This window comes from Symphodus melops (assembly GCF_947650265.1).
Source record: "Symphodus melops genome assembly, chromosome: 16".
Classification (NCBI taxonomy): domain Eukaryota; kingdom Metazoa; phylum Chordata; class Actinopteri; order Labriformes; family Labridae; genus Symphodus; species Symphodus melops.
In genome coordinates this window covers 10,389,724-10,417,389 of record NC_136706.1, presented here as the reverse complement: position 1 = coordinate 10,417,389, position 27,666 = coordinate 10,389,724, and the positions used below count along the sequence as shown (strand labels likewise).

Genomic DNA, 27,666 nt, shown 5'->3' with positions numbered 1-27,666 from the left:
GCCAGCTGTAGAGAAACCATCGCGAGCCTTCTCCGTGCACAGGAGCGTTTCCGTGCGCGTGCTACTTGTAAAGCTCTACAGCAGGGCGATTTTGCGCGCTCCCGTGACTCTCGCCATAGAAAACAAAGCTGAGCGTCTTCCATAACTGCTAGGGGGGTGCAGACTTGAGGAATATACGAATTTATCCTGGACACACCGTGCTGAATATGGATTTACAGTGGGTGTAGCATCGTTAAAGACCGAGCCTTTTTGGCTGGGGTGACAGCAGGACATTAGACGAAAAATAACACCAGTGTGTGTGTGTGTGTTTTTTCTCGGGGTGCTTTGTCTTGTCCACCTAACGATAGCAAACCATCATTCCTATTTCAACTGCACGATATCCAGCTAGTGATTACTAGCTGCGGCCGGGATGCATCACCATGTTGTCACCTAAAACTAACTGCTAGGACGTCGGGTTTGTGAAGGATAAGCTGAAAACATCGCCGAGGTCCTAACGGGGTTGTCACCGGGACCTGAATCTGTGTGAGCCACAGTCGCGGAGCACCTCTGTTTTCGGCGATATGGCGGAGCAAGGCTACTCATCCTGGTGAGTGCGCACAGGCACAGCGCTACCGATTATAGTCGTAGCTACCTTGAGTTAGCTGCCAAGCCTGCATGATATAGGTCAATGAACCAATGAATAACACCCCTGACAATTCACGACCACCCTGATACAACAAGATGCTTTTAATACAGTTCAGACAGCAACATGTCACACATCCTTGCATGTATATTTTTTTTCCTGCAGCTTTGATAACCGCTAACGGCCAACCTGAGCTCGTTTGGTTAGCTAGCAGTAGCTAATCAGCTCTACCAGCTGATGCTAACCATATCCAGCTACGCTCAGCTCCAATGGACGAGCTAGCCTGCTAGCTAGCTAACGACTTGAGCTAGGCTCATTTGGTGAATGAATATGTCTTTTGTGTCTTTCTGTTCTTGCTTTCACAAACGCGTAACTTCACACAGCGGGTGTTGAATGACCATGTCGATGAGATTAGTGGACATTACCTATGCCAATAAATTAGTGCTATCTTATTATAAGACTAGCATTCGTCGTCGACCCCGTTGCACACAATAACAAAGGTTTGTAAGAGCTAAGCTAGCGGTCTGACATCGAATAGTCATGAACCTAAATGCCAGCTTTAAGGGTAATCCTGGCATCGTGAAACACCACAAGTAAAATTAATTTACCGAACTGGGCTGTGTGTTCACATGTGAACTTTATAATGTAGACTGAATTTTAGCCTAACGAGAGGAGAGAGAGAGATGAAGCCAGACTGGGATGATGTGAACACTGAAATGCGTTGTCCTCATGAATGGACTTGAACTTCTACTCAGGCCTTGTTATTAATATAAGCTATAATGTTCATTCTTGACTCTAGCAACAGAGTATTTTCAATGGTCATCATTTAAACAGCATCCTCTTAAATACGGACACTAGTCCCAGTATCTCTGACAGAGCAGAGGTGCACAGAGTTGACTGGATCTCATTTCATGTGATCATTTTTGTCCCTTTTGTTATGTAAAGGTCCGCTATTATGGTATTTAGATGTCCTTTGCATGCTTTTATTAGTTTGAAATCAGGTAGATAAGCATTTGAGATATTTACAAACAAAATACAATATTACGGATTGTCACTGTAAGCACTTTATGTCACTGTGTTTTCTATGAAGATGAGCTACTCAGTTGTTGAGCTTGCACAAAGAAAACCACAAAACAGACTGCAGGGTTTTTTTAATCATAGATTTTAGGGTGCCATTGCCTTTACACATCTGTGGCTCCTTTTAACATCTGTTTAGTAATGTTGATGGGGTGCAGTAATTGAGAGGTCTATACCCAGATTTTATCGAACATAAACACAGACATGGTGGGTATCATCGCATTATAGGTCCTGAGGTGATAGTACTTCTGTTTGGAGCCGGGTTTAAGACTTTAGATGCTGTAATACAAAGTGGCTTCCATGCTCTAATAGACTTTTGTGTATTCAAATAAACATAAGATTGAATTGAGATTGTCCATCATGACAGAAGAAGCTAGTCTCAGTATATCAGTCATTAGGAAGTGCTTATTTGCCAGTATGCTTGTTACTGTCTCCGACAGTGTCAGGCTAACCGTGTAATGCATAGCTATCTGCTGTACATTATTATAACACATTATATCACATGACTTGTGGCTTTTAATTCACGTCCTTTCATTTAATCTGTTTTGATTTATTTTCATTCAAAACCTGATTTTGAATTAGGAATGTTCAACGCCACAAATGAAGAAGGCCCACCAAAACGGTCATTAACAATCTTTTTTTTTTCTTTTATTACTTTGCCTCTTCTCTACTGTTTGACTAACCCCAGACCACATCACATCTCAAACCTATGAACACTGCAACATCCTCACAAGCAGAAAGACATGTACCCACATAGCTTTGACAATAGAAAGGTACAGTTCAGTTTGACAGCATGGAGAGAAAAAACATGCATGAAATGAAATCGTTTCCTTTTGCATACCCAGTCATAAACAATGCAGTTTTGCATTTGTACCATTTTGTTAAAGCAGGTCTCAGCAGTCTTCTAATGTACACAGAGAATGCAATCTTCAGCTGCATTTGCACTTTCTGTTTCGTATGATTAGTTTCATAGCTACTTTAAAGAGGACATATTATACCCCTTTTCTGACAGCCTCCTGTGCCCCAAATGAAACACCTGTGCTTTGGTCCAAATAGAACATGAATCAATCACCAGAGGTTTGTGACCCTTAAGAAACCAGCTCTCTCAGAACACTCCATTTTGGTGTGTGTGTCTCTTTAAATACAAGGAGTCACCCTGAGTTTTCCCAGTAGACATCACTCCTCTGTAGTGAGAATCAACATGGCGAACCTGTGCAAAAGTTTGGCTCTTGGCTGGAGGTGGAGTCCATGTGTGGAGATACAAGGGGAGGGGAGAGAATAATTTTTTTGTTTTGTTTTTTACCAGAATCCAACTTGTGATGTCACAAACTGAGACAATTTGAAACTGAGCATTTTTCTCTGTGTGGTAAGACTTAAGCAGACCACAAACAAAGATTTGGGTGGATTGAATTCAAATTTTGTGGGTTGATGGACACTTAGGTTATCCAAATAAATGTTCAAAAACTGTTGAGGTGAATTATATAATAATATAATATGTTCCCTTTAATGCTCCCTGGACAAACTGGTGAACTCATCTGGTTTTATAGTTGAAAAATGTAAGGATTCTCATCAGCCTCTACAGTAGGTAGCATTCCAGCTTAGATGACCTCTGACATCAGTTGGTCGTGTTTAGTTAACAACCCACTGTTACATCAATGTGACAAGAAGGATGATTTTACTACTTTCTCTTCCTCATGTTACAGTTCTGCAGGTCATCAAATTGCCTGAAGTGCAAGCCAGAACCTTTCAACGAGCACATCTTATCAGTGAGCCTGTGAAAGTGATGCTTCCAATAGTGAACACAGGGCTGGATGTGTAAGAAGTTATACAGATCATTTCCCTGGTTGGCTGACACATTTTGGGGCTCATTTGATCAAAATTTAAAAAAATAAATTGTGAATCACCATGCCACTTACCAGGCAACAGCAGCCCATTGGCTATTTACTTTATCATGACAGTTGGCTTGCCCAATCATGTCTCCCCAGAAGGTAAAACCCCCACCCACTTTATTTTGCTCTTGCTCAGAAAAAAAAAAGTTTCTCGGAGGAAGTGAAACTTCAGTGTCAAAGTGATGAGCTATATGCAAAAAAAAAAAAAAAGAAAAAGCGAGTGAGTGAAGTCAAAATAGATGCCTCAAAATGTGTACACGTTCTGGAGTCCCTGCAGCAGGCATGGTCTGCCTTTGCAGTAGCCAGTATCATGGCGCCACAGCATGGGGAGGAGAGGTGGCACAGCCAGGTAAAAGAGGCGTAGGTAGCCTACATTGTGAGCAGGAGGAGAGTGAGGCTGTAGCAATAAATAAACTTGAACAACCTCATGATAACCTGGCCAAGCAGTGAGTGACCATCGTCTGTAAGGTAACGTATCAAAAACATTATTAGGCTGAGGGTTAGTTATGTAAGAGTCAGTATTTTCATCAGTATAAAGTTTGAGTACTTAAAGTAGTGACAGAACAGTCCAGTATTTCTGTCGGACTGTTTAGAACAGTGATCTCATATTTGTGTTTTTAACGGTTTCGGCTTTATTCAATATACATCATATTATCTTTCGCCGTTGTGAGTACATATTTAAAATACAGTGGGGATTCCTTTGTCTCTGTACTCCAGCCACCCGGCGAGACGTTCAGTGTTTTGCATGTGACTATCAGTTTAGAAACAGCTTGTCCTCAAAGTACTAAATGGATTAGAAGTGTCAGCCTGGCTGATATTGGATTTTAGGGGTCTTAACAATATTGGGGATAGAAAAAATTTCCGACACCGGTATGTATGTCGATATCTTTGTTAGATCTACTGTAAGTTCGATCTGAATGTTCTCCACTTTGTTTTTGATGTCATTCCGCTGGATCACTTGTAACATTGATGTAAAGACAAATATTATCATTATGGCGTCGTGCAGCGGACTCAGTTGCTTCGTCTTCCGCATTGTTTTTCCAGAATCTCCGGAGCAGTCCTCCCGTAATTATCTCGATAATATCCGGAGTGCGTATGTGAAACCGGCAAAAGGAACGTAGCGTCTCTCCCGCTCTCATCAGATCAGATTAGTCTTGTCTCTTGAAGATTTACTCCTCCTTTTATATTTCATTTTTATTTTCCTCAGTGGGGTCTAAGGCTGAACGATTTTAGGAAAAGATTGAATTGCAATTTTTCTGGCAGAAATTGCGATCTCGATTTTTATCACGATTTTCTTCAAATCAAGCTTGTGCAATGTTTTCAATGTATACAGTAACATTTACAAACATGTCAGGAAATTACATCATACTAGTTAAAACTTTAAATGCCAGAACTCTAAATTAATAGAATGAAAGCTAAAGTTAAGAATTGATTTCAGATTTATTTATTAAGAAGAAACACACAGACGGTGTGATGTTCTTGGTTTTAGTGTCAGTTTGACAGAAATCTGGTCACAAGTGTTGATATATTTTGTGCCTTTGTGGTTTCCGTAGGTGACTTAGTTCACAGAAGTAATGCAACAAGAGAAGCCAACAATGTCTCTATAGTTTCTTCTGGACATACGGCCGAAACATTTATCTGTGAGCGTCATTTCATGTTCAGGTCTTGCATTGTTTCTTTTGAGTAAGTTTAATAAAGTTACAACGTGAGATAACAATTGACACATTCGCGATGCTAACCGCTAGCATTCCTATACAAATTCTCATCGACGTTAGCATCAAGCTAGCGGACTTTTCTGTTGTTTAGCATATCAGATGAATAACTTATGTTTTGATGTCTGTTTAGTTTTACAGTGCTTCTTTAATTAAAGACTGGACAAAGAAACTTCAGCTTCTTTATTGGAGGAAAACTGTTAGCTATCTGTCGAGCTGTGTATCAAGCTAAAGAAGTCACGCACACACGCAGGGGCAGAATAGACGGCGTGTGTAAATTAGTTGACAACAGCTCCTGGGTCATTCGGGAGAAGCACTGCCAAAAACCGCGGCTTTGGCGACCACCTGATCGCGTTTTTTTGAAATCGCGATTTTGATCAGAAAACGATAAATCATTCAGCCTTAGAGGGGTCATAGTGTCGTTATGTTTGAGATCATCAACACTGAAAATTTGCCAAATGTATCCAAATCCTTGTGCTCGGTATGCAAGCCTATCTGCTTACCTGATATGACTAAAATAATACTTTTGTTAATGCTTACAGCCACAGAGATGCATCAGCTCGTTTCACACACAAGTCATTGTTGGTTTCAGTGGGTAAAACTGAGACCGAACTGAAAGAAGGGTTATATAGTTCATCTGTTTTTGCCATGTTGAACCACATCCATCATACTGAAACTCTCTAAGTGTTGGTTTCACACATACTGTAGTCGGATTAAACAGGAAACTGCGATGTCGTGCCACAGTGGTTGTACTTGACTAGTATTGATGATGAATCTTCTACGAATTGCTAAAGTGATTGTTTAAGGTCTTCGGTCGGACCGATCATTCTGTGGATTATCTGGAGAAGGATTCGTGTTGCTGTGAATGTGAAGTCAAAATCAATCAGTATAAATGAGGGATTCAAGCAGAAGGTGATCCGATTGATATCATAGCCTTTTCTCTCAGTAGACTTTTCATCAGCCAAAACACCATCATTCTTTTTACCTCCGATTTATATACATCTTTGAAGCCGTTTGTTGTATTTTAACCAAAGGTTTATAATTCTTTTATCCCGCCTACTTAATAGAGAAATATACATAATATGTCATTCATAGAAGGCTGCTACAGGTCCGTGTTGACAACATGGAAGTTGTTCAGATAAGGTTCCTTCACTGTCCCTTTTGTCTTTTACCTTGAAATAAAAATTGTGAAAAAACAAACCGTCCTCCTCGGGAGATAAGATCTAATCCCAGAATCCCTTTATTCCGGCTGTTCACAGTACAATCTAATTAAAGCTTAGCCTTTCTGGACACTGACTAATCAACTTATCATTCACACAATGCACAAAGTAGGTAACATTTCTAACTAGGGCTTCACAATATATCCGTCTGACGGCGGTAGAAGTATTGTAAAATGATCTCGAACGTCACGTCACAACCTTTTCTGGCTTTCAATAAAATGAAAACATTCTTGTGTTCTGATGCACCTGTAATGTCTGTCTGGTGTAACATTAGGAGGCTACCCTCCACCAGAGCACGAAGTGAACTGACTGCTGTGCATGCAGAGTCTGAGTATCACGGGGTCTGTAAAGATTAAGGCAATAAAGCTGTATTCTCAGATAATGCTCAAAGTAGGTGTTCTGTATCCAAACATTATCAGCTGTATGTGTTGCAAATAAATCAAGGGGGACATATTATAACATTTTTTGTTTACCTTTTCAAACAGTCCCCCTGTGCTCTAAATGAAGCCCATGTGCTGTGCTTTGGTCCATATATAACATGAATCAAGCACCAGAGGAGGTTTGTAACCCTGTAGAAACCAGCTCTCTCAGAACACTCTGTTTTGGTGTGTGTCTCTTTAAATGCAGTGAGCCCCCCTGAGTTTTCCCAGTAGACATCACTCCTCTGTAGAGACAAAAAAAAATGGACAAAAGTTGCACAAACGTTTTCGCTCTAGTCTGGAGGTGGAATCTATGAGAGGAGATACCAGGGGAGGGGAGGGGATTGTCTTACAAGAATCCAACTTGTGATGTCACAAACAGAGAAAATTGGAGGCAGAGAAATTTTCTGTGTGGTTAGACTTAAGCAGACTACAAAGAAACAAATGACTAGATGGATTTATTTAAAATTTCGTGGGTGTGGATAGACACTCAGGGTAGCCAAATTAATTAAGTAAAGTATTAATTAAGTGAGTTTTTCATCATATCTTCCCTTTAACTAATATAAAATAACCCACGTGTAGAAGGAATATGGGTTTATAGTTAAACTTCAAAAAATTGATTTAAAGTTTAATACATTTAAGTGTATTTATTTAGGTGACCCTAGTCTGGAACAAGCGGCCCTCTCTCTGCTGATCTTGTACATGTTGAAGTAGTTAATTTTGACCGAAAATCTCATCCTCCCTTTTATTTTCGTTGTCAATTTAGTTGCTATGAATCTTTGGCATAATTGTAAACTGTAAGTTGTTTTTTTATGTGCTCTGAAATGCCCCATCTGACAGCGAGTCATTGGCGTCTGTAGGAGGTGTCATTGGATTTTCTAGTTCATATGAAGTCATCAGGTGTCATTTCTGTCTGGTTCATAAACAGCTGATAACTTTTTTCGAAGCTTTAAGTATTTAGACGATAGATCTTATGTTAGTGGACTGTTTTGTTTGTGCATGACACACTTACAGGAGTGCAACAGGTGACATTTCCTGTATTTTCTCTTTGTGGTGAAAAGAAAGATATTGCAGCGTGTAGGTGTTTCAGTGTTGCCCCCTGCACCTTCATGAGGAGCAGATTAGCCTCATTAACAGTAACTATCTGGTGTTGTAGTCTTTCTTTATGAGAATCTCTGGCACTTCAAATATCAGAATTTGACACACCAAGGAGATCGTCTGCAGTCGGTCATAGTTGGTCTGTTGGTGATTGCTCTGTTCAGCTAAGCTAACAGGAGAGCCTGTGCACCAGAAGAAAAATGGAAGAGCCTCTTCTGTATTTCCACTAATAGAAGAACAAGGGCCGACGACGCCTGTGCCATTTTCAACTTTTTATCAGGGATTATATTGATTAGTAGTAAAAACGGTTAATTTATCAGCATTCTTTTTCTTTGCCGTTTTGGAATGACGATTACAGACTACTGCCACCTGCTGGCACGGAGACTTATTGCATCATCTCGTATATGCAGAACGTATGTGGTGGTCGGCTGTTGGCTGTAATCTTTGTGGCGTGTTCTAGTGCAGTTTTTTGGACAAGACAAAAGCAGCCGTGAGGCGAGTCACAACTACTTGTTGCCGTCTGCTTGGTGTGTCAGGGCCTTTTTAGGGTTTTTTTTTTTTAGGTTCATTTTCTGTTAAACATGGTATCGACACATCCAATAAGGCTGTATTCTCAGTTTAGAAACGCATTGACCTGTTTGAATCTGACAGATAACTGAACCAACTGTTGCTGACATTACTTACTTGTCTTCAGGACTGAAAGCCTGCGCAGTTGTGAGACGGTCATCTAGTGCATTGTGAGGTTTGAGGCTTTGGCACTTTACACTCCGGGTTCATGTGCTGTAAAAAAGATTAGAGCGAGACTTCACTCTGGACAAGTATGACCAGCAGCTGGTTTAGATTTCTTTTCCTAAAAGTCTTCCAAAAAACAGAGTGCTGCGGGGCGTTCTGGTGACCCTTACTGCGTTGCTCTAACATCACGTTTTTATCACTACCACCCATTTTTACTTCCCATCTCTTATCAACAGCCACTAGAACAAAAGGAAAATGCCACAGCAGGGTGTAAAACACACACAGTCGCAGTAATGAAGGGGAGCTTATTTATATTTTCACGTCGGGGAGAAAAGGTCACTGTTGACAACAAATTACATTCTTGATCCTGAATGATGTAAACATTACATGCATAACTGGATGAGAAAGTGGAGGCAGATTACTGATAATTCCAGGTCGAGCAGCAACTTCATGCAGTCACTTCTCTAAGCGGATGAACATTTTCGTTGACTTCATATGCTCAGGCTCTCTTTTTTTTTTTTTTTTCTTCCTCCCAGTTTGGGATACTTGAGACTTGAGTTTGATATTTCTGGGAGGTCAATCTGAAATATCCACGCCGCACAAGGGCAGCGTTTGCTAAAAAGTGGCCATTGTGGCCAGTTGAACTGGCCCTTTAGTGGTCAAGTCATGCATGCAACTGGCTTGACGGTGGACGGTATTGGAATTGTGTTATTGAAGACCTAGTCTGTCAGCGAACAAGGACGTCTTATGGCACTTTGGGCCGCGGTCCAGCCCTCAACAGTCCGGGATTGTATTTTGTTTTTAAATGTTCCATTCATCTATCTCACCCATGTTCTGCAGGCTTTCTGTGCGCAGAATTCAGACGAAGCAGTTCGATGCTAGAATATGAATTAGGTCTGTGGTGGATGAAACTATAGCTGTGTATCTGCTCGCTCTGTTGACAGAGAGGCAGTGACATCATTAGCATCTGTGTGTAAGAGAACAAGGTCACTTTCTTTATCACTTCGTCAATGCGCAAAGCCAAGTAGTTGTAAAACTTTTAGCCCCTTTAAAAAAAAAACATTTGCCTCAATAGGGTTTCATATTTGACTGGGCTTTATTATTTGCCGTATTTTAAGACCTACATCTTGTGTCAGATTTACCCGACTGCTTTGTTCTGTGGCGAATGCCTGCTGAGTGTGTTTTCAGTCATTAAGCAAAGGCCTGTTTTAAACAAACGTCCCCTGGTCAACATGATACTGTATTGTCCTGGTGTCCTGTTTTCACAGTGAACTACATGTTACCCCTCCCCTCCCAGACACCCTGAAGTCGTTCCCTGTGCCTCTCGATGAATAAAAGAGGCCACCTCCCACCTCCCCAGCATCACAATGAAAACTGTGAATTCCTGTGTGACACGCGCACCAGAAAAAAAAAAAAAAAAAAAAAAGATTCAGAGCGCCAAAATCGTTTTTATTCATGGGCTGTTGTCTGTGTTTGGAAGAAGTGAAACGCTGTTCACTGCCTGCCAGCAGAGAAGGCTGATTTCGATTGTAGGGTCGACTAATTCTGTAGCACGTTAAAGTGCAGCGTTAGCAAATTAACTGACCTTTTTCTGAACCAACCAAAATACACGATTTGAGCTCTTTTCCATTTTCTTATTATTGCATTTCGAATGTGTTTTTAATTTTGATTTGATTTTAACCGATTGATGCCGATCTGCTGTTCATCAGTCGGACTCTATTTAATCCTATAGTTTGGGTACGCTGTATGCAGGTGAAGACGTACACTAGTGCAGAGGTCAAAGTAGCAGAAACATAAACTATTATGTGTTGAATCAGCTCAATGGTTTTGGTTCTTGTGCTGTAACACATCCTCTCGAGTGTCACTCACTGTGTCCGTTCAGATGGATCATCTTGTCATGACTCTTTCCCCCTGCGTATGTGGTTTTCCTGTGTGCACTATCTGTTTTTCTGCTATTTTGAAGCCTGTGCGTACTCGTCTTCTCTCATGTTCTATTCTCAACACAACAACCACTCAATAATTTACTTTTATAGAGCAGTAAATTCAGAAATATCACATTGTGCCGGACACATTTTTAGGCTGTGATGAGATTCCCCTAAATTAGATAAGAAGAGTCCAGATGAAGTCATCTGAACAAACTCTGAATCTTTTTTTTTTTTATTGTTAAACCTGAGAGAAAATGGGGGCATTGTGGGAGTGGGAAGTTCTAAAGCGATGAAACAAACGTATCGAACAAATCCACAATCACCTTAATTGTTATTTGAAACATCGGCATCGGCCCTGATTCTCCTGATGGGTGCACGTCTACTTCTCTCGGCTCATCTTACTTGTCTGCGTTTGTCAGCATTGATTGGTGGATATGGATAAAGACTCTTCAGTCTGCGTCGAGTTCCAGCCAACAGCAGTCTCCCCCCAGTGTGGCTGGAACCTTCTCCGCCTTCTGTTTTTATACTCTATTCACTCAACATAAAAAAAACATTTTACCAAACTAGTTTCGGTGCGGGAGTGTACAGTCGGTGAGGGAGCGTACAGTCGGTGCGGGTGCGTACAGTCGGTGCGGGTGCGTACAGTCGGTGCGGGTGCGTACAGTCGGTGCGGGTGCGTACAGTCAGTGCGGGAGCGTACAGTCGGTGCGGGTGCGTACAGTCGGTGAGGGAGCGTACAGTCGGTGAGGGAGCGTACAGTCGGTGCGTTAGCGTACAGTCGGTGCGGGAGCGTACAGTCGGTGCGGGTGCGTACAGTCGGTGCGTTAGCGTACAGTCGGTGCGGGAGCGTACAGTCGGTGCGGGAGCGTACAGTCGGTGCGGGTGCGTACAGTTGCTGATAAAACAAGAACACGATGAAATGATAAGTTATGTGCCACTCTCATTTTTTTATTTATTTTATGAAGGCCCGTTTTTTAACAGTCCAGCAGGACACGTGATCAGCTGGTCCGGAGTCTTTCTAACTGTGTGTCCAGGCCAAACCCTGCTTTGCATTGTGGGATTATTAGGCCGGTTTCCTGTCATGTCCATGGGTCGGTGTAGAGATCAGTCGCAGTGACACTTTTTTAAGGATAGGCCAGGAGCTGATGGCTTTTCATGGTCGATGTTTTAGTGCCTTTTAAGACACCGGTGAAACTTGAGGGAGCTATAATGCAGATTTTAAAGCCTCGTCATGGACGGAGCAGTGATGAATACTAACCTTCTTGGATGTTTTCGTTCGTAACTCTCGTCTGCATCGCTGACAGGAAACAGACGGGTTCAGAATTCAGGTCAAATATGCACGGCCAAAGGAAAAAAGCTGGGCTCGCCTTCGACTGGAGAAAAGAACACCGGCATTATTGGGTTTCATGTGGAGGCTAAACCGCGTCATGCCTGTAGATGTTTTAGGACCACTGTGACTTATAATCAGCCATCTTTGATTTGATGTGTTCAATGGACTAAGAAGACGCTCCATAACCAAAGCAACTAATACCTTTTCATATTGTTTGATAGGGATGATTTAAAGTTTTGATGATTTATAGGAATAAGATGTTAAAATTAAAAAGCTTAAAAAAAAAAGTGTTATCATGAGTTCTGCTCAGTTTTTTGTTTTTTTTGTTTTTTTTAAAAGCTTTTTGAATCTAAAACTATGTGCTTCTTATTTCCTAAAGTACAGGTTAGTCATAGGCTCTTAAAGAACACCAACAGCTCTGATGAGAGTTTACCCGGCCGTGTGGTTAGCAGAGACCTCCGTCCTCTGCTGACAGCCTCCGATATGCCTTAAGCCGAGTGGATCACATTTGCGTTATTGAATTTTCAAAAATCAATTTCCTACTTTTCTCCCCAGTTTTTTCTTTTCTTTTCTTTTTTTTTTTTTTGATGCAACACAATTTGCAATTCTTATTTCACTATCGAATTGTTTGACTTTCATTTTCTTGGCTGCTTTTCTTGTGTGTAATTATGAGGCCTCACTGATCCCCGGGGAGCAGAATACATTCAGCTCCGTGATAACGCCAGCATTTTACTTCTTTTGCTTCTTGCAAAGCAGGCTCTGAGTGTTGAGTGGGGAGTTGAAATGTTTAGATCATAGTGGATGTTGTTTGGGGTTTTTTTTTTGTTGTTTTTTTTTTATGCCACCGGCCTGGGGGGGATCTCAAACTTTAGACCGCAGTGATTTTAAAATCACCTTTTATACAGCGAACCTCCCTCTGATCAGTTAGTTATCAATGGGTGCTATATGCATCCTATAGTTCTTCATCCTAGCCTGAAACTACAGTGGCTCGTTCTTTTTTTTCATGAAAGTATGGTTTATATAAAGACAGGTTGTGAAACATAAAAAGATTGGCACACCTCATGAAAAGCTCAAATCTTTGAGATGGAAGGGTTTCCTTTTCTCCTAAAGATGACGGGGAGCTTGTCGCACAGTGTGCTAATACCTTTTGATTTCTCGCCTTCAGTTTCAGTGTTTTGATCCAGAACCTGTGAAAGTATTTCTGTGGACGTGCGTACCCTTACACCTCGTTTTGTTCAGTGGACACAGAGCAGCCAATCAGGGCTGGAAACGACCTCCTTCACATCGCTGCCTCTGGAGCTGCTGGATTCAGCAGTCTACCAGCCGCTCCATGTTACGAAGGGAAATGTTTCAGCTATTAAAGAAACTACTGACACGCTCTTTGCCTCGCTCCTAAAAAGTGTCAACAGTATTTTAGTGATTTTTCTTTTAGTGTTTTGAGGCTGGTAAGGCAAGAAAATCTGTTGGCGTGTGTGAACGGGGCTGGTTACTAGTGTTTTCTTCACTGCTGTTGATTGTTGTACACACGCGTTTATGTTTACGTAGAATTGAACTGCATAGATGGGCCCTATCATAATCCAATCCATCTGTCTGAGTTTGTTTTCAGAAACTAATCCTGTTCGGATGTCGACCCCCAGTGAAGAAGTCGTTCATTTCAGGGCTGGGTTCTGATAAGACTTCGAATAAGTGATGTAATCCCACAGCATTATTCTCTCGTTTCTCACAAAATGTAGAAGCAATGTTAGTACAACCGGCTTCATCCCGCTTTGAAATGCGTCACGCAGGGTGAGATCTCTCAGGCGTTTTTTTTTTTTTTCTCTCCTTTTCTCTTTTAAAACAGGAAGCTTATCAAACATTAAATTACACATTGGAATGGATAACGGGAAGTCTCAGAAAGGCACATCAGGTCGAGATTGAACCCGAGCTATACGTCTTGTGTTTTCATCTTACAGCTCGTCGCGAATCAGCACCGTGGTCTTCAATAAAGACGGGGGTCAGATCACAGTTAGCTGACCGTAACAACGTAGGATCTTCAGAACCATTAAAAAAAAGAGCAAACATCCGTTTTTAGAAAGCAGTTGAAAGTCCTTCTAGAATGATTCAAGTGTTTAAGGGGGGATTTACGGTCTTGCTTCTTGATGTTTAAAGTAGTTCTCATCACCTCTGTTTTAGTAGGAAAGTAAACCGTCGAACAGTTCAAGGTAATGACTGTGATCTCTCTCTCTCTCTCTCTCTCTCTATTTCAGGGCGTACTCCCTAGTTGACTCCAGCCAGGTGTCCACCTTCCTCATCTCCATCCTCCTCATCGTCTACGGCAGCTTCAGGTGAGTACTGACAGATATGGTTGGGTTATATCATAATAATTTTTTAAAAATGTCAACGTATAGGTAGGAGGGTGGTTTAAGATTATACAATCTGCCCCTGAGTTTAAGACAAGCTCCCAGCCTTCAGGTCTTTACGACACGCCTCAAATCTCATTTACACACTCTGGCTTTCCCAACAGTTTCATGATGAGTATTTGATATTTTTAAGCTTGTATGATTTGATCTTGGACGATTGTAGTATTTGTTGTGCAACCAACATTGTCACACAAAGACAACATGACATAGTGTCTGAGCATCACAGCAGGCTGAGCTAGAGTAGCTGCCAGCGCCAGGAGACGATTCCCAAACACCACCAACGTCTGAATCGACGAGGTCAGATTTAGTTGCTGGACGTGGATCCTCCTCACTCTGATGGAGGTGCTTTTGGCTTCTTAAAGACGCACGACAGAAATGTCAGAAAGCGATTTCCATTAAAGACAGCCGTCAACTAACTCAAACTCAACAGCTAACTTTTTTTTCCATCATCTGCAAATTAACCGGCGCACAGAATATGAAGAAAAAGGGGAGTGAAGCTCAGGTGGGGGGGGACATACTCTGCAAACTTTGGTAGAGTCATTCAGCAAGAAATGACGAACACGTTCACCTATCACACGGCAAAGATAAGGTGCCTATTCAAGAGGTGGAGAGATATGGTCTCTCAGGTTTTTTACTGCTCTGTGGACCAAAGTGACACCCTGCCAAGCCCAGTTAAAAATGCTGTCGTAATAGTTTGTGCAATGTTTCACAAATGAAACCCTGAAGTTCACTGTGAAGAGGTTCACTCGTACCTGCACCGCTTGATCTCAATACTTGCCCGTGAAGGACTCCGCTTTAAGTAATATTTAATATATTTAGAATATATAAAGACCTATAAGTTGTTTTTACCATTAACAACATCTTGTAGACTATTAACAAGAGCCGGCTTGTATAAGACAAAACTTTCACTCCAGTTCACTTGAGTTTTTTTTTAACACATTTTTGAGGGATCAAAAATATTCTTAACTATCTTTATCAGCAAAATCTGAAGCTACGTATGTGCTTTTTGTTGTTTCTGTGATGTCATGACCCATTCTTTTGGTTTCAAAACAAAATGGACTTATTTGGATACATGTGATGAAAACACTTGTTGCAGCACTTTAAAGCTCTTTCCCTGTCCCAAGTGGGCCGAGTGAGCTGCTGGTGTAATGTGATTATTGTTGCATCAGAAGAATCTCCAGCTAATGCTGTTTGGATGGTTTTCGTGGCATTATCATATTGACGGAAACAAAAATGTTTTAGACGGCTCCCTTTGATCCAGCACACTTTGAGTCTGTGGCTGAAAAGACAGGCTGTCAGGTTTTCACCTCCGTTATCGGATTAAGATGCCGAATCAATCAGGTGTTTCTTTGATTAACTATGTTTACATAAAGATGGGCCTGAATGTGGTCCATCGTCTCCACAAGCTCCAATGCTGAGATCCAATGACATCATTTATATCTTTCCCAATAACATAGATTCTTTTCTTTTCCTTCAGAAACATTAGACTGCACAAAAATGATCCAATTTCTGGTTTTGAAAAGAACCGTCCTTATCGAATCTCTCTCATAACATCAGTCCAGCTTTAAATGTGACTGGGTGCAAAGAAAGGCCCGTTGGCCTCGATATACAGCATGCATCATGTAGCTCATTTTCACTCCCAGACTCTCTGTGCTTTAATCCAACTATGGTTCGTTTAGTGTTCTTGTTTTAATTTTTTTTGGATGCTTCAGGCTTACACAGAGTTAGAGCTGACTGTCGACGTCTAAAGAGCGAGAACCGAACAAAATTAGACGAGGTTCACAGACTTGACATGAGTAGGTTTTATTTTCAATTAATTACCAAAAAATTCGAAAATGTCAAATAGTTAAAGTGGATGAAAAAAACATTCACTGACATCAAACCAGTACCCATCTACGAACCAATCAAATACAGGTAAAGGAAGAGGCAGCTAATATTTGTATAGTTATGATATATATATATATATAGTCATGAAAAGTGTGAATGAGATAACAACACAAGGTGTGTTTTTCATGTCTATTAGATTAGGGTACTTAAAGTAACTAATTTACAAAACTGGTTAAATATAAAATGAAATCCTGACTAGTAAACTAGTGCAACATGAGGGGAACACTTTATAAATTTGATCAATTTATAAAACACTGTTAAACACAGGATCAACTACATCTCCATTTTTCTAGAGGACACAGTAGTAGGTAGGTAGTGTGGGGCAGTCTGGGTCAGTGGCAGACTCCGGTAAACGGGCAGAAATATTCATCATTCGTACAGTTCACTTCTCGGTGTCGACTGGTGAAGGTGCCGGATTTGTTCGTTGAACCAACTCCTCCACATCATCCCTAGCATACAGAGGAAGTGAACACAACCTATGTTCAGAACTGAAGACGTACATTGTAATAGACGAGGATGGGCAATCATGCTGCTGTAGCCCAAACCACTTCCACCAGGAGGAAGTTGCTGCCGATTCAGAAAACGATGAAAAAAAAAAAAAAAAAAAAAGCTACAAAGGAAACGCACTGCAACTAAATTAGCATGCTGCAAAAAAAGACCAAACAGCTGCAAATACAACAAACGTGCTGCACATGCATTTACAACTCTAGCCACTATCTCAGGCTTGTATTAATATGGCTGTTTGACCTTTGCAGCAGTGGCTGCCTTTGTTTTTGGCTTTTGTGCGTGTATTCATTTTTATTTGCATCGCATGCAGCATTTATCCCTGAAAGAAACCACTTGGGCACCATTCGAACCCTTAGACATCTTTCGAGTCCTTTTCATCATTGTCAGTCCGCTTTTCTTCTCCAGTGGTTTTACAGAGTGAAGAAGTGCCACACACTGTTTCTATCAATTTGCCAAACCTCACATATTAACACAGACGTCTTGTAAAGAGAAATGTTTTCTGGGAATGTTATTAAAAAAAAAACAGATTAACATTTAGATGCAAAGGTGATTACAGTGATGTATCTATTCTGTGCACTCTAAATAAGTTGTTTCCAGTCATAGGTTTTTTTTTAGCAGCAGACATTTTGACTTGTAATTTCAGAGAAACGCAAAATAATGAAGGCTTTTATTCAGGTTTCCTTGTGAGTAATAACATTGTTATCATGCAGAGCTATTTCGTACATAAAAAAAAACAAAACTCCACCTATCAGGACGAGTCCCAGTGAGGCTTCTCCTCGTAGAAACACTTGACAGGCTCTTGAGGTTTGTTTTTTTTTTTGGTTTCTAAGGTTCTCTTCTCTTTCTTTCCCTTCCCTCCTGCAGGTCATTGAACATGGACTGTGAGAACCAGGAGAAGGATAAAGACGGCAACCCGACAGCAACAGGGGCATTTAATAACAGTAACACAAACAACAGTTAGTGTTGTATCCATACCTTAGATATGCAGACAAGAATTTTTCCATGTGCTGTTTTGCCTTTTTTGAAGTCCATATCACCTTGTTTGTCTCATCCTGCAGGTATTCAGACTATAGACTCCACACAGGCCCTGTTCCTGCCCATAGGAGCCTCTGTGTCTCTGCTAGTCATGTTCTTCTTCTTTGACTCTGTACAGGTGGTCTTCACAATCTGCACTGCAGGTATGTGAACACAACATCCCCATCAGATGAACATGTAGTAAGGTTTTATTATTTTCTGCTCAGTAGTTGCATGCACACAGGGGGAATGGCTCCCTCTCTGCTTTAATGACTGAAGCTGCCCCCTCTAAGCTGACAGCATAATAAGCTGGAACATTATGTCCAGGTGTTTCAGGACTTCTAATTTCTCTGTTTTGTTTTGTTTTGTTTTTTTCTTTCTTCTCCTCAGTTCTTGCGACAATTGCATTCGCATTCCTCTTGTTGCCAATGTGCCAGTATTTGACCAGACCCTGCTCTCCACAGAACAAGTAAGGAAACCATGTGGACTCTTTGTGTCTTTAAATAGTACAAGTTGTTACTCAAGCTGCATCTTATGTCTTTTACAAATATTTATAAAGCTCTGTGACTCAGCATATTTTCATCAATCCTCTCCTGCTAGAGCTCAAACGGAAACTGTCTGCCAGGCTTAAAACGGCTCAGAGTAAAAGCCAAAGATTTTCTGTTTGCTCGATAAACACTTTATTTATTTATTTTTAATTTTTTTTACTTTGTGCACACAAATAATTTTAATCGTGACTAGGCTCCTGTTTCAGTATTAAAGATCGTTGTTGTTACCAAGAATGTAACCCATGTACTCGGTAACAAATATAGCAGCCCTATCTGTTGTAGGGCTGCATGATTCATTGTAAAAAAAAATAATAATAATAATAAAAAATCACGATCTGGACTCGCATGCATGCAATCCCGTCCCCCGTGTGACAGGGATTCACTTGCTTCCATTTCCCTCTGCGTTCAGAATAAGCTGCACTCTCGGAGTGTTTCCCACACAGAGAGGATAATCGGGCGGGCTGCCCAGATATATTTACTGACACCCAAGTAGCCTATATAGAGAGAGAGAGAGGGATTCTCCAGTTAATGCACTACTTGAGGTGCAGCGCTGCCGTACATGTCAAAAAGTGAAGCGTCTCATGCCTTGGTTTCAATATTTTCTGCATCGTCCTCTCTGATTTAGAGCTCTCTTGTTTTGGCTGTCTTGACAACAAGCCTCCACACAAGGCTCACCTGTTGCGATAATGGAGACATCTCCCTTTAGTGTGGGCGCTCATTGGGTGAACAGGCCGATGCGAGTGTGTCTGTTGTCTTTCCAGACGCCTCTTAAAACGAGACAAAAGCAGGAACCTACTAAAATAGTAAAAAAAAAAAAAAAAAAATCTGAATGACTAATGTCACAGAAACGAATGATTATGTCTAATTATGCCATCGTACCATTCTTACAAGTGCTTAAACCAAACAAAATACTGTCATACTCAATAACATTATCTATACACTGAGTAGATGACTCATTTAAAGCTACAGCTTCAGAAATTCTGCAGGGCTGGATTAGAGGAGAAACCCTACAACTCTCCAGTCTACATATATATAAATCAATGCATTCTTCATTGTGTAAACAAGTGTCTGATGTAAACTGAAAAAGATATGAAAAAAACAAAACGGAAAAAAAAAGACGAAGAGAAGAGATCACGATCATAGTTGTTTAAAAAAAAAGACAGACATGGGTGCGTAAACATTGATCAGAATGCAGGACAATGAACGTCTGGTGTTTACATTTTTCTGGGGAACAGGATGTAGTTTTTCTTTCAGAGTTGAAAAAATAAGACTCGTGATGTGAAGTCTCATCGAGAGAAATGGTGACGGACTCCGAGCCTCCCGTCTGGTTTAATTCAAGCTCCAAGCTAAAATCCTGTTCTGCTCAGGGTTGAACACTGTGGATCGTTCTTTATCTTCACAGTTCAAGTTGCTTATGCTTTACTTTGCATATTTATCTATGCATCTGCAGTCCCCTTTTCACCTTATCTTAAACGGCCTTGTTAAAGTGTAATCACTAGAAAGTATCTAAGTTGGTCAGATCTCATTGTATCCAGTTTACATTCACACTGAGGTCACTGCTTCTTTAGTCCTGCTGGGAGCGACAAGTGAAGCTGTTGGAGACCAAAAGAAGCTCAACAAGAGAATCCTGTGTTACGTTTCTTCTGGAGATCAATCTCTTCCTCACAGATCAACACTAACTCCCCCCACAGCCAATGATGAACGTTTATGGCATGGTCTCCTCCGGCGTGATTCAGGATTCACGGTGTGGTTTTGTTGTTTGCAGGATTTCCTTCGGCTGCTGTGGGCGTTTCACTCTGGCTGAGCTCCTGTCCTTCTCCCTCTCCGTCATGTTAGTGCTCATCTGGGTACTGACTGGACACTGGCTTCTCATGGACGGTAAGAGGAAGATGATGATGAAGACGGCTCTGGTGTCACCGTGTCTGCGACTGATTTTTTTATTTTTTTATTTTTTCCGTCCATTCTTTTAACTGCAGTTTGCTTCATGCAAATATAGGAACAATTAGTCAACGGCAATAAAAAAAAAAACTGATTTAAAGCTAACTAATTGTTTGTATTTTAGAAAATCTCTGAAAAAAGCAGAGATGAGTGTGTGTGTGTGTGTGTGTGCACTTCTTTTACTTGACCCAGTTGTCTTCAATCATTGAAAGATTTCACCACAGGCCTTTTTCTCGATTTAGTGAACAAAGCAGCGCTGTGACAAACAACGTTTCATCATCGAAAATAAAAGCCTGCACAGATGAAACGGTTTGAAAGAGATTCCGAGAATAAAAAGCTACTTGACATCTCATTGTGCTCAGTTAAACTAAACATCTGGAAGCAGCTGTTGTATTGAACATAAACTTCTTTTAACACCTCCTATGCATTAGGGATAGCGTCAGTTCTTCTCGTGGGCGCTGAGTTAGGATGCAATCAAAGAGATTTGATCAGAAAAGTTTGATTAATTAATTAATTAAACATGCCAGTGCTGCTGTTTCAGCTCTTTTCAGCTAACACTTGGGAGATTGTTTTTAAGTGTTTTTTTTCTTTCTGCAGCTTTAGCCATGGGCTTGTGTGTCGCCATGATAGCCTTTGTGCGGCTTCCCAGTCTGAAGGTGTCCTGCCTGCTGCTGTCAGGACTGCTCATTTATGACGTCTTCTGGGTAAGATTTGCTCCCATTCCAAAGACTCCGCAAACATTGTTCAGCAAAATGTTCCACTTCCTGTACACATTATCACCTACCAAGGAAGTGTGGTTTATTATGTTCTCCAGCAACAGTCCGTCTTGTTAGCATTGGTGCAGATAGTTCCCTACAAAAATAAAAAAAACCTTCACAAACATAAATGAACCCGATAAATCCAGCCAAGTACGCTGGGAAGGACAGCCAGTCACTCCCCGAGCCAAACAAGGATGAGCGTCACAGTTTCCTCCGAGAAATTAAAGAAGTCTACATGTTGTTCCTGGAGCAGATGTGCTCTATAAGCCATGTCTGGCCTTGTCTGTGCTCTGGATCCGCGCCTGCTCTGAGCACAGTATAGTATAAAGTGCTCTACTCCACTGACCTTGCACATTGTTGTTCACAATCATTGTACGGATAAAAAAAGGACATGAATTGTAGAACCAAAGGTGGTTTAAGCAGCAGAATATCAGGAGATGTTTAAACTAGAGTTGCAAATTCTCAAAAGCGGTCAACAATCTTTCCGTTCAAAATGTGCTGATGATTTGTATTGTAAGCATTCCCTCTTTTTTTCCTCCCCCTTGCAGGTGTTCTTCTCAGCCTACATCTTCAACAGTAATGTGATGGTCAAAGTCGCCACCCAACCTGCTGAAAATCCCATAGACGTCCTGTCCAGGAAGCTTCACCTGGGGCCTGGGATGGGCCGTGACGTGCCCCGCCTGTCTTTACCTGGAAAATTGGTCTTTCCTAGGTGAGACTGATTTAAACGTGCAGATACATCAGTGTGCTTTTTTTTTTTTTTTTTCTAGTTGAGAAGTAGTTGTGAAGGCCCTGACACACCTCAGGACATCGTTGGCCGTCGGTCCTGAGTAATTATCGAGCTAGTTTTTGCGTACGGCGGCGTTGCAGTCTTTGCGGTGTATTCTTGTGCAACTTTATGGCCAAAACGTGAGGCGGCGTGCGCCAATGCCACAGGCGGCCTTCGTCGCCACTAGTTCTTTTACCGTCTGCTCGGCGTGTCGGAAGCTTTTAATCTTCTGGTCAGGGCTCCAGACTAACTTTTCTCGACACCGTCCCAGAACCGTCCCGAAAAACTATTTCAACTGTCCCGAACTAAATTTGAACTGTCCCAAAGTCAAAATGTTGCTTATGGTCTCTAATTATTAGTATAAGTTTAATTATGTTATGAACCCTTGCAATTTATAATATAGTATATAAAAAACACATTTATATCAGGTAAATCGATTATTGACATGCACGTTGGGTGTATTGGTTATTTAAATGAAATATATTTTGGAGCTGAAAAGCTTATTTTGTCCTGTGGCTTATAGACAGGTGGGAATTTTTAGCATTCACTAAAAAGAAAATGATAAAAAAAAAAGGTTACAGATTGAAAACAAAAAATCTGTCAGTACAAACTGCATGTTGAACTGCACATTACAGAAGAAAACATCAATAATTAAATTTTTTATTTAAATGTTTTTGAGATTACTCACTTTGTTCTTATTGCTGTTGAAGTTACAGAAACCATGACATGGTTTCTGTAACTTGAACAGCAATAAGAACAGGGCTTTAACAGAGTACAGTAGAGAGAGAGACTTTAGATGTGTTAGCGTCAGCACACAGCACAGTTTACACTTGTTAAGGTTCATCACAGATTAAACCTGCTCACGTTGTCACAAACACACTGAGTGTCTCTGATCATCTTCACATATTTTAGTGCCAGGCATGAAAACATGATCAAATGTTTCCAGACGAACAGACGTGCGCTTCTCCCTCAGCGTTGATCACTGCAGTCTGCTCCGTGTGGAAGTTCACGTGTTTTAACTAAGTAAACTCAGTTTAAGGACTTTCAGTATGAGCGTGGCAGTCTGTTCTTCTACGTGTCCTTATTATCAGGATCTAACTCACTCACTGACTTTTATATGCGCCATGAATCTGTGCTTTCTCCGTGCGTAATTCGAGGATGCATTTTAGCGCTGCTCCGCGGCTAAACCAGCTAACCGTGTGCCTGTGCGGGACATTGTTTTCGGAAAAGATGGAAATGTTCACTAATAATTACATATTTGGCTACAGTCTGATGAAAGATGGTGATAGAGCGCAAAAGCACGCCAGGCTATTGTGTTTAGAAGTGACGTCGCGCTGACACTGTTGGTGAATGAAGTGATAGATGGAGCAGTACTGTGGAGGGAATATATTAGAATGTTCATATTTATTAGGTCTCGCGCACAGTAACTAAAATAGATACATATTATAAAGCGCGAGGAGATGCGCCGAGCTGCAGTCAGCTGGTGGTTTGGAATCTCATTTACTTAGTAACAGTAGTTAAGGAACGACAAATGCCTTTCGTCCCGGAGGGGTCCCGGGGGAAATTTCGGTTCGTCCCAAACAATTTTTTTATCGTCCCTGGGACGCCGTTAGTCTCGAGCCCTGCTTCTGGTGCTGAAAGGTTTCATGTATTAACACATTATTTCCTCTCCCTGCAGCTCCACAGGAAGTCACTTCTCCATGCTGGGAATAGGAGACATTGTGATGCCGGGGCTACTGTTATGCTTCGTCCTGCGTTATGACAACTACAAAAAACAAGCCAATGGGGAAGTCCCAGGGCCCGTGTCCGGACGCATGCAGCGAGTCTCCTATTTCCACTGCACTCTCATCGGATACTTTGTGGGTAAGCGATCAATCGATCGACGGCCAGATGGATGGAAAAGGAGCAGGGTTTTTTTTCTGTGTTTTGTATGTTTTCAGGTGTTCTTTTAAGGCTGTTTCAGTTAAATCTTTCGGAAGTGGACGCGTGCGTCTCAGTTTGGCAAAGCTTCTCAGGGTGTCTGAGAAACAACGAATCTCATGTCTGTGTCTTTAGGTCTGCTTACTGCCACTGTGGCCTCCAGGATCCATCGCGCTGCTCAGCCCGCTCTGCTCTACCTGGTGCCCTTCACCCTGCTGCCTCTGCTCACTATGGCCTACCTGAAGGTATGCTGCAGGGCTACATATAAGTACAGCCCTGTTGTTTTGGCGGAAGTCAACTATTTTCTTTCAGTTTTCAAATTGTAACGAAAAGTGCAACCCCATGTGAAGAAGGACTTGCAAACGAGTTCTTTGCTGTCCTGTGAAGAGAAAGGCGATATATATACAGCATGTCAAGGACACTGATGGTCGTCAGTCTAATTTAACAATGCAGCGCTTTCTGAAAAACACAAAGCAAGATTTACGACACACCATGCCAAAAATAATTCCTATAAGGCCACAGAAAGTGTCTCGTATTAATACTGATTGCATATTTTAGCCGTTTCTCAATTTTAGATGAGCCAGTAGACTCCTTAGAGATTAGACCACCATAAATTCAGGACTTATGGGTGAATCATTATTTAGAGAGTTTTAGCTTTTAACTCAGGGGAAAAAGTTTCAAAAAGATAGCTTGCTGTTTTTTACCCTTAAATAAGTGGAACCAAGGTTTTCTTGGCTGAAGTATATCGAACAGATTGACTCTGCACACATGACTCGTGTCCAAACGGATGTCTGTGGTCCACAGGGGGATTTGCGGCGCATGTGGTCCGAGCCCTTCCACACCAAGACCAGCAGCTCTCGCTTCCTCGAGGTATGATGCACCCTGGGATACACAAGGAGCAGTGTGGGGAGGACTACGGATCCTTTACCTTAATTCGAGGGAAGGAGAGAGGGCGCACTCACAGTGAGGCCGTGTTGTCATCACTTGTTCATGCTTTCCGCCAATCTTCTGTGAGAAAAAAGAAAAAGAAAAAAAAACAAACAAAAAAATCCCTCAGAAGGACACCAGAGAGTGGATCACAACGCCCCGAAACACGACTCATCTTTGGTCTCTACATCCTCCCCCTTTTCATCTCGGTTTCCTCTTTTCTGTTTATTTCCTCTTCATTACAGCACATCCTGCCTTTTCTGTTTTTGTTCCGTCTCTCCTCCCTCTCTTTTTTTTTTCCCGATTTCCTCTCTTAAATAGTCCGACTCACTCGCGACTTTCGTCCTTCGTCAGTTCTCTTAACCTCTTCCTTCTTTCTCCGCGTCTTTTTCATTTGGCTGCATCTCCGCTTGTCACCGACTCAGATGAACTTGAGGGCCAGGCCTCCCACCATTTTGTGGACTAAGGGTTGTGAGACGTGGCTGGGGTTTATATATATTTTTTTAGCATTGTCATGGTCATTATTATTAATATTATTATTGTGGAACGATTGAAAACAAAAGGAGAAGAGGTGGAGCGCTGCAGCGGCACAGGACAGTGCTCAGTAGCAGCGACCGGAAAAGACAACAGTCTTCCCCATCATCTCCCCCCCCCCCCCGGCTTTCTTCATCACCCCTCCACCACAGCTCCTCCCTAGCGCTCCAACCCTCATCCTCTTCCTTTGTTCATCTGCTGTCCCCATCTCCGACCCTCACAGATAACTATGTATTTTATTTAGAAAAGTTTTATTCTTGGCATATACAGAAATGATGCATTATAAATTGTTAAGCCACCCCCTGTGTTTGAGGGGCTGCTTCTATTTGTATATATGTGTATTTGCGGTATCTTGAGTTTATATTTGTGTTCGGGAGCATGATGAACAGGGTAGGAGACTAACGTCAGCCAACAGCTGAATTCTGGTAAAGTTTTGGCTGCCAGTTGTTTCAAATTGACTGGCGAGCAAAAATCATTTCAAGATTTGTTTTCTAAGCTTTGGTGACTCGTGCAATTGAAAAGATGGATTTTTTTTTTTTTTTTTTTGTGGGTGGGAAAAAAAAACATTTGCATCGGTGGCTGATTGAAGAAAAAGTTAGTTTCCTGTCCTAGTAATAAAGTGTGTGAATGTTTGCACGTGTGTTTGGGCGAGCCGACGAGTGAACGGTTGTTTTACTTGGTTTTAATTTGAAATCACGAACATGAGAAAAGCAGTAGCAATAGTCAGGTTTCCCTTGAGCTTGATATGTTTTCTGTCTAAATTTACAAGAAAAAAACAGACGGGAGTCAGTTTTCTACAGACAAGTCGAGATGTAAACTGTTTTTTGTTTTTTGTTTCCAAATAAATGAATGTTAATGAATTGATTTTAAGGTATTCTATGTTACTTTACATCCTGAATTCACATCAAACATGCTGCATTTAGGAACCAAACATTTCTCCCCAATCCTCAATTTACAAGTATTTTCAGCCTTGAAACACTAACAATGATGATACCTCTTGTTGTTGTTTTGTTTCGTTGACAAAGTCAGCCGAGCAGCACAAAAGCACATCTCATCTGATCTTTGTAAATGTCAGCGTTTCACCTCAGCTGATGGAGACCTGACTATTGTGTGAAAGTTTGGACTTGAAGCCTGCAGATGGACATGTGGTTAGATTCATGTTACTGATAAAGGTGTGTGTGTGTGTGTGTGTGTGTGTGTGTGTGTGTGTGTGTGTGTGTGTGTGTGTGTGTGTGTGTGTGTGTGTGTGTGTGTGTGTGTGTGTGTGTGTGTGTGTGTGTGTGTGTGTGTGTGTGTGTGTGTGTGTGTGTGTGTGTGAGATGAAACAACATCATATAGTCTGTTTGGACCTAAGGGAGAGGAGTGAATCAGTTACGCCCTTCAGAAATGGAAATTAGAAATGAAAGCTAACCTATAGGAAGTTCTTGCTGTCACCATTTGGTCCTTGGCAGTCTGTTTTTGTGTTTTTTCTTGTCCTGCCACTTTTTCATGGTGCTCGTCAGTTAATATCTTATGTATACTGGAAAATGTGTGGATGAGTCAGAGAGACGTACTGACGATGCAGTTTGCTGGCTTTTTTTTGTTTCTTTTTTTACTTTTTTATGCTATCTGGCCGTGCATGTTAAGTGTACAGTGTATCATTTCTCAGACTGATTCAACAGGGCTACTGCAGTTTTTGAATCCCTGCGGGCCGACCCTAAGGCACTGGACCTAAGAGCTCATACACAATGCAGCATCAGTGGGCGGGACAAAGGCTGCAGGTCAGAAAGACTGCGATTGGTCAGCTCTGACTGACATTAGGACCTGAAAGCTTCCAGGCCGCTAAGTGCAGTCGTCTGAATTCAGACATCATGGATCCACGAACCCCCCTCATCCCCTCATGGACATGACAAAAAATATATAGATTTATATACATATATGTGTGTATATATACATGCATAGTAAATCATTGATGACGATCATGGTGATAACAGAAATGTTTCTTTTTTTTTTATAGAAATGGATTTCTTTCCCCCCCCCCCCCCCCCCCGTTTTTTTCTTTTGTGCATTAGGTTTTTTTTAGTTTTTTTAGTTTTTTTTTTTGTCTTTCCACCTTTTCCCCCCTCCAGCAGAGGATTCCAGTTCTGTTGGTGCATCAATATTACAGCTGAATGGACTCTGTATAGAAAAATGGTGAATAAATAAATTAAGAACAGTGTAGTGAAACATGGATCCTGAAGCGCTTGATCTAAAAACACTTTGTCTCCTTTTAATCCCTCCCTCTGCCCTCTCCCCTTCTTTACCACCTCGTTCAGGATTCTGCTGTAAATAAACATGACTCTAACTGTACAGCCACTGTGTCCTTTTCTTTGAGTCACTAATAACAGGTTTTCAGAACGACCCAGGAACTGCCGCAGATAAAAACGTATTTTTGTTTCTGTGTGCAGTTTAAGGTAAATGTG

At 41.4% G+C, this 27,666-nt stretch overlaps 1 protein-coding gene across 2 annotated transcripts; it reads left to right on the top strand.

The window, feature by feature from the left end:
- sppl3 (signal peptide peptidase 3) lies at positions 1 to 26,089 on the top strand. 2 transcript variants are annotated; one of them, XM_079365145.1, is made up of 11 exons: positions 1 to 586; positions 14,271 to 14,348; positions 17,682 to 17,758; positions 17,876 to 17,995; positions 18,222 to 18,300; positions 20,145 to 20,257; positions 20,915 to 21,021; positions 21,624 to 21,787; positions 23,523 to 23,707; positions 23,900 to 24,009; positions 24,569 to 26,089. In XM_079365145.1, the coding sequence occupies exons 1-11, from the start codon at positions 561 to 563 to the stop codon at positions 24,638 to 24,640; spliced, it is 1,131 nt and encodes a 376-aa protein (XP_079221271.1). In that variant the 5' UTR covers positions 1 to 560; the 3' UTR covers positions 24,641 to 26,089. The 2 variants fall into 2 exon arrangements, with proteins under 2 accessions (XP_079221271.1, XP_079221270.1); XM_079365144.1 differs by having other exon boundaries at positions 17,682 to 17,773.
- The last annotated feature ends 1,577 nt before the right edge of the window (positions 26,090 to 27,666 follow it).

What these genes read in the sequence shown, in the direction of transcription:
- sppl3 (XM_079365144.1), top strand. Translation starts at nt 561, where the DNA reads ATGGCGGAGCAAGGCTACTCATCCTG. An exon ending in ATCGTCTACGGCAGCTTCAG is followed by an intron (nt 14,349 to 17,681) that starts GTGAGTACTGAC and finishes TCCCTCCTGCAG; the next exon opens with GTCATTGAACATGGACTGTG. An exon ending in GGAAAATTGGTCTTTCCTAG is followed by an intron (nt 21,788 to 23,522) that starts GTGAGACTGATT and finishes CTCTCCCTGCAG; the next exon opens with CTCCACAGGAAGTCACTTCT.